The sequence below is a fragment of the Gavialis gangeticus genome, unplaced genomic scaffold, assembly GCF_001723915.1.
Source record: "Gavialis gangeticus isolate Ggan-Ray unplaced genomic scaffold, GavGan_comp1, whole genome shotgun sequence".
NCBI lineage: Eukaryota > Metazoa > Chordata > Crocodylia > Gavialidae > Gavialis > Gavialis gangeticus.
In genome coordinates, this window is record NW_017729022.1 from 32,838,082 (window position 1) to 32,845,719 (window position 7,638).

At 39.4% G+C, this 7,638-nt stretch overlaps 1 protein-coding gene across 8 annotated transcripts in view; it reads right to left on the reverse strand.

Annotated features, from left to right (window-relative positions):
* Positions 1-1,453: 1,453 nt before the first annotated feature.
* The window catches only part of OSBPL8 (oxysterol binding protein like 8), a 100,561-nt gene continuing 94,376 nt past the window's right edge, over positions 1,454-7,638 (reverse strand). For all 8 annotated transcript variants that reach the window (XM_019514762.1, XM_019514758.1, XM_019514757.1 and 5 more), the window contains 4 exons: positions 6,334-6,421; positions 5,846-5,951; positions 3,996-4,101; positions 1,454-2,399 (listed from right to left, as the gene is read on the reverse strand). In XM_019514762.1, the coding sequence (XP_019370307.1) occupies positions 2,264-2,399; positions 3,996-4,101; positions 5,846-5,951; positions 6,334-6,421 (436 nt within the window). In that variant the 3' untranslated portion in view covers positions 1,454-2,263. The remainder of the gene's footprint in view (positions 2,400-3,995; positions 4,102-5,845; positions 5,952-6,333; positions 6,422-7,638) is intronic.

Sequence of the window (7,638 nt, forward strand, 5' to 3'; positions counted from 1 at the left end):
AAAAAAAAAAAAAAAAAAAAAAAATCACCTTCAGTGTAAAAAAAGCCATTTTGCCTAGCTTCAGCTTCTACACTCATATGCAAAACTCAGTTCACTACTGAGTGATTCTCAAAGATGAGATAAAGTATGCATACACTTTTTTACTGGCCAAAACCCCAGCAACTGCTACCTAATACGATATTTTTACCAAGACAGCAGTAAGAGTATGGACAGGCAGTTCAACGCCAACTAAATATTACAACATTCATCTTTAGACCACCCCTTGATTTTATATACCACTTTGACTGCTTCCACTTTTGCTGTCTATTATGGGTTTACTGTGCTAGACTACCTCCCCTTTTTATGCTAAGGGCTTTTCTATACCCAGATTTTATCCACCACGTGTATAAGCCAAAATCAGGCTTGGTCATACCAGGATATACAAAAGAAGTTGACAGAATTGTTTTCTAGAAAATGATTCAAGACCCAACTACATTTTAAGTGTGTGAATGTGCGTGCATGCAAGAGGGGGTATTTGTGGGGAGGAGAGGACGGGAAATAGCTATGTTCAGGCAGGATGCATAAATAGTAAAAGTTTGTCATGTGGGCAAGACTAAAAATAGGGGAGAAGGTAAACAGAATTGGGAGGTAGGGAATGTCTCCTAGGAACACAGGAAAACAAAGAGTCAAGGCAGACAAGGCAAAAGTCTAAATTAAATGTTCTTTGTCCATAATGGATGAGATGTGTGAGTTCCCTGCTACACCACTCAGGTGGGATGGGGGGTAGTGGGTGGGAGGGGCTAAAATGGCAGTAAGCCACCCTGACACCTCCTCCTACCCACTCCCAATCCTGAGCGGTTTTAGGGGCAGGATTAGCCAGACAATTTTAGGGCCTGCCTAAATTATGGCACCCTTCAAGGAATGACCTGCTGGCTGTAGCACTGCCCAAGATCTTCACAGTGCTATATGCTCTGTGACGTCCATTTCTAACTCCAGCATGTCCTCTGTGCCTTGATTGTAAAGGAGGTCTCGGGAAGATGATAAGCATCTTCCCCACTCCACTAGGGGAGCTCTGTTCCCTGGAATAGGCTCTCAGGGAACCTTTATGTCACTCTGATCTCTCTTACCTAGTACAGAGGGTCCAGGGGAAGAGCAAAGATCTCACTTTTCCAGACACTTAAAGATTATTTAAGCTTCTTTTGCTGACATGAGTTGTATGCAAAAATATCCCTATTGAAGCATAAACCATGCTAGCATACAAGGTTCAAAATCTGGATCCTACTTCCATATTATTGATTTATGGAAGAAAGGAAGGCCTCCACCTCAGCATGTAAGATTATGCAGTGTATACGCTGCAACAAAGAGCAATTTAATCCATGTTTAGCACTTCATCACCTTCTTGGACTTAACTGAGGTGTGTTGTTGTGGATCATGCAAAATCAGCAGCATAAGCAAATGCAAATTTAACAGCATGACTTAGTCCCAAATCTCTTTTCCTTTCAGAGACTAAAATCAAACCCCTTACACTTAATGCACATCACTGCTGTTTCTGTAACTCAAAGAAAAAAATTGAAGGCAGTAAGTAATCTCTTGTAACTTACTGTAAGAGAGTCACAAACTTAATTCATGCTTATTAGTTTAGTAAATGCAGCCATCAAATATAAACCCCAGAAATATGGAGTTCATAAGTTGGTGGGCCATTAACATGGTATTTGTATGGAGTATTAACAGCCATCTAATTAAAATTTTGTACCTACAGAAATGCATCCATTTCATTTGGGCATAAATGATTTTTCCTCCTCCACAAGTTTAAGAAAATAGTAAGTCTAGGTACTCCCAAGGGGTATTTTGTTACAAAATGGTGACTTGAAGAAGTGTTACATGGCTTGTCATTTCTCATTTTTTCATTATCACTGTCAGTGTGAATTAGGTGTCCTCACTGCAAGGAAAAAAAACACCTCTGATTTTTGAGTAACATTATGAGGATTTTTTTTAAAAAGTCAGTAGCCTATAATATACTACAAAACACAAGGCTAGTGTCATGTATGCATGTGATGCAGACAAGGAGCAAGAGTACTGGCACTTACATGTTTCTCACCAACTGGGTAGGCAGGAATCTGATCTTGATCCAAGAACGCATAAAGATTTGAGGCAAAAATTCTTTAAGTTGTTACTACAGTGCTCTTTTAGATAATATTGCAACATTTAAAGTCCAAACCAACTTAAAATATGGTCCCAGTAAGTGTTTGATCATTCTAGTTCAGAGTCTCTTGTTCAGATTTTCTTATTTGAACAAGAAGTTAACAATAAACTGTAGCAGAACCAGGAGTAAAATGAAGACATAGTGCTTAAGCTGCAGAAAGTTGTTGTCCAAGGGTGGTAAATTTGAAGTGACACGATTTCGAAGAGCCATGATGTCCCTATAAATTAATAAAAAAAAAAAAAAAAAGACTCTTAAGTGTTTATCTGATTAACAGTTTCTAATAATGCTGCTGTTCTTAACAGTTCGACTCTGGAAAACTATGAAAAAAATCTATCAAGCACTTTCACCTGCCTACTTTTAGAAAAAGTAATTTACACAGGGCGTGTCTACACATTCATTAATGTGCTTTTGCTACTGCGCATTAAATTTACTACCTCTAATGTGAGGTATGAAATAAATGTGCATTAGGCTGCCCTATTACACAGTAAAGAAAGTGCATGCTTTTTCTTTTTTTTTTTCTTTTCTTTTTTAAGTGAAGCTTAGTGTGCAGTAGCCTATTTTTACTGTGCATTAGCATTTTAGCATGGTTTTTGGTGTGATGACTTAATGCACAAAATAGGCTACTGTGCAATAAAGCACGTGTAGCTGTGCCCAGTGTCAAAAATCAAGACAAAAAATTAAACCACCACAAATAAGGTAAAAAAATAGAAGGGACTTCACTTATGTAATCATATATTCTTCATACTTGTTGAAGGTGATATTAAGTCAACACATTTTATTTTGCAGTTATCTATTAAGATCAGCAGAAAAAAAAAAAAGTCAACCTCACAGCAGGGACAAACGATATGAACAGCCCACATTTTTGCACTTGAATTTAAAATGCTTAAGCACAGAGGTCCACAGAACAGTTCTTAACTTTACACTGATTTATAGTAAAGGCTATTTAACTTCCAGCAGTTTTGTTTTCTTGATATTTTTCCATCTAATTTCTATTACCATTACAGTATTTTAATGTAAGAATCTACAAGGCAGCACAGAACCTATGGAGTTACCTGTACAGCATTCCTTAACAACAGTTGTTAGATAAATGGGTATTCATAATTTAATGTTGTTGAAAACTTATATTTAAAAACAAAAAAAACCCCTTATAACTACGAGCAATGGGCATAATCAACTCTTTCCCCCAATTCTACAGAAATTTTCCAATCAATGGAAGTTTAACATTTCCTTAACATATGTGAACATGCTGGGCAATTTATGTAAAAATTTAATAAAGCACTGACATTAAATTCATCACACACTGGTTTCATTGTTAAGGTTCTACCACGATGCACTGAGCAAAATAAGTGCAACATCAACAAACAGCACTGAAATTTGTTTACATCTGGAAGGGATAATATTTAGTTTTTAAATGGTGGAGTTGCCCAGAAAAGTAGAAAAGTTTAAAAAAAAAAATCTTCAGTCATTTGTGCAATGTGGAATTCCAGTGCTTCTTTCCAGTAATCCTACCTAACACCACAGTGAAGCTGATCTGTATTAATGCTATTTTTCTATCCTATGTCTAAATCCAAGACTGGGGGGAGGTGGAAATCAGGCTTACTAGGACAGCAACATCTTTCTATGAACTATCCTAGAGTATGCTGCACATACCAGAAATAGTTATTAGATCAACAGGTCAAATTTTCAAAAGATATGAAGTGATTTATTTCATTTTTTTTTCACTAACCAGTTTAAATAAGAGCAATTTACATTTCTAGCTTATTTTAAAATAGAACAAACCCCACACTCTGAACTTAAAGCACATGAACACTACCTCTTAATGTCTTCTTGCGTTTCCTTTATAGATTCAATGGCACTCTGTAGTTCACCCAGGTCTGTCCCCTTCTTTCTGATTCTTGTATTATGCTTTAATAGTTGAGCTATAAAAATATGGGAGATGTAATTTGCAAGAATGACTGACTAGGTCAAGGCTAAACACCTTTGATCCCATGACAACTAAAAATGGTTTAAAACATGCATTTGGTGATTTTTTTTCCTGAATTTGAAGTTCTGTTAAACGCTTTGGTTTTTTGTTATTTATCTATATGAAGCACAAATAAAATTAGCTGATCTCGTTGAGCTGAGCACTGAAGTTTCAGCTATAAACTACTACTACTATTTGCATCAGTTTCAATCTGCCATAAACATGGAACTATGTTTTAAAAGAATGTCTTCCATTTTGATAAAGGAAACACTCCGTTGCAAGTGTACAGACACAGTTTCAGAAATGCTAATATACAGCTAAGCCTGTTCAATTTCTTCATCAGCGATCTGGATGATGGGGTGGAAAGTAACCTGTTTAAATTCGCTGATGACACCAAAATTTGGGGGGAGGTGAGCACGCTAGCAGGGAGGGAGAGATTGCAGAGGGATCTGGATAGGTTACAGGGGTGGGCTAACAGGAACAGGATGCGTTTCAATACGGACAAGTGCAGGGTGCTGCACTTGGGCAGTAGGAACCAGCAGCACACTTACACAATGGGGAACTCCCTACTTGAGAGCACGGAGGCAGAAAGAGATCTTGGAGTCATTATTGACTCCAAGATGAACATGGGCCGACAATGCGAGGTCATGGTTGGCAGGGCTAACCGGACCTTGTCGTGCATCCACAGGTGCATCTCGAGTAGAGCCAAGGAGGTGATCCTCCCCCTCTACGCGACGCTGGTCAGGCCACAGCTGGAGTATTGTGTCCAGTTCTGTGCGCCCCATTTCAAGAGGGATGTGGACAACATGGAGAGGGTCCAGAGGAGGGCCACCCGCATGATCCGGGGACAACAGGGCAGACCCTACAGTGAGAGACTGCGGGACCTGAACCTATTCAGCCTCCACAAGAGAAGGCTGAGGGGGGACCTGGTGACCGTCTATAAACTCACTAGGGGGGACCAGAAGGGTTTGGGGGAGACGCTGTTTCCCCTAGCGCCCGCTGGCATAACAAGGAGTAATGGGCACAAGTTGATGGAGAGGAGGTATAGATTGGACATCCGCAAAAACTACTTCACAGTTAGGGCGGCTAGGAGCTGGAACCAACTTCCAAGGGAAGTGGTGCTGGCCCCTACCCTGGGGGTCTTTAAGAAGAGGCTGGATGCCTACCTGGCTGGACTCATTTGAGTCCCGTTTCTCTTTTGGGGTTTTTTGTTGTTCTCCCGCCCTGGCGGGGGGTCGGGCTAGAAGATCTACTAGGTCCCTTCCGACCCTTAATCTATGAATCTATTTAAATTACCATTATGCTTAAGACATTACAAATTTCTGATATCCCACTTCTAATGCCATGATCAATTCACTCCGTGTTATGCATTTAGTCTTTCTGTGAATACAGACCCAAGGAACTAGGACTGCAAATTATCCAGTCTCAGTAGTTATTCTATACTACAAATATTGTGAGCTTAAAAAAAAAATGAGGAAGTTAAAGGACTACCGTTGTGGTGTTCAATCTAACTGTAAAGTCAAACAGAAATGTGTCAGGGATGTGCCCTCTGTCATCTCTAAACCAATGATGGTGGATGTCAGGGGACAGATCACTCTAGATATACCCTACTTCATCTGCTCTCCCTCTATTACTGCCACTGTTGGAGACCTATTCATGAATAAATAATAGCTTTATTGAACAGCTGCAGCTTAACCCACCTTCGCTTCCAGAGGAATCTTGATTATCCGGTTCTGGAGAAGAGAAACCACACTCCCCTTTCTTTTGCTGACTGGCTAGCTTTCGCTTTATTTTTGGAACGCTAACCTGCAAATGACATTTATATTTATCTGCACAGAACCAAAATTGCAGTAAAAAAAATCCATTTTATAAGAGCGGCTGTTTTGTATCAGATAAAAACACAAGACATCATAGAAAGCTTGAGTTAATATTAGCAGTATAAAGCCAGTCCAAGGTCTGGAGGGCTTACATTAGATTATTTATAACATACCAGGTGCTTTCTAACCAACTGAGTCAGTTTTAATGCTTACCACACAGTAGCTAGAGGGCAAGATTAGGAACTGACCAACCGGACTGTATTTCTCTAGAAGGGTAAACAGTCAATGTTTGGAGGAGCTCCAAATTTAAAACTTGACTCTGCAAGTCTCTCAGCTTGGTTATGATTACTGTGACCCAAGTCAGAACGTACCATTGGGGTCCTATGTTGAACTTTTGTTTGGATGGCGCCATCTTTTTCAAACTGTATCATATCATTCAGTAGATCCCAGGGTCTGGTACTATACAGAAAATGGACACAATTAGTTAAGAATCATAGAATCACAACCTAATTAAGAGGAAAACCATTTACATGCTTCTACTGTAAGGAAAGGATTCAAACATGCATATATTAAAGTAAACAGTGCCAGTTTGACACCCACGCATATGAACCCCCACAAGATAAGAACAAGTAAGGAAGCTTGCTGATCATCCTGCTGCCATGCCTCTGTCCCAACCTAGAGGGACTATATGCTTAAAGATGAGGGGGCAGCTAAGTATCCAAGTCCTGGTCACTATCTACTCAGACTAATAAGAAACACGAACACAGCAACCAATGTCAAGTTTGATAAAATACGTGTTTATATTTATATATAAATATTTTTAACTTTTTGCAAGAATATACCATATTCTGGATCTTCATAGGAAAAAAAAAGCTTGTGCTCTTCAAAAGAGGAAATGTGGTATCTAGTTCTTCTATAGAATATTTCATCCACAGATCTCAAAGCTCCATGATGGGTCTAAGAGCAGTTCTCTTATACGTGAATATTTCTAATGGACAATCCTCCTCCTCTAGCTAGATATAATTCTCATTAAAAGGTACAGAGTTGTCAGGATTGATCTCAAAACCAAATCTCAGACATGATAATGTGTGTAGTAGGTGCCAACATGATAGACACAACATTGATTTCAGAAGTACTGCAAGGGTAAGACGAACCTTTTGAATATTTTGCTTTTTGCCCCTTTGGAGTACATACAAGTATCTAGTATTGCAAAAGAAACAATACCATCGCCAATGTTCACCACATAATTCACTAGAAAAAGGCTCAATTTTGCCATTGGTCTAAGAACTAAACCTCACTGAAGTTGCTAGCAAATGCCATTAAACATCAACAGGCAGACAAGGTAAGAGTCATACTTGTTTGTATACTTGCCGAGTTACAGCTCTATCCTCTGATGCAGAACCACAAGACTTTAAAAGCAAACTGTACATGTCCTAGTTGGAAGTTGACGAGAACTGTTGGGACTCCCCTACACTAGGGTTACCATACGTCCAGGTTTTCCTGGACATGTCCTCTCTTTGGATCCTTCAATTTCTGTCTGGGCAGTTTTTTTTTTTTTTTAAATCTGATCAAGTGTCTAGGATTTTGGTCAGCTCAGCTTTGAAGTTTTTCCTGGCCTGCCCTAGCAAGTAGCTGTTTGGGTCTGGGGGAGCAGGGGAGGGCGACTGGGGGCAGGG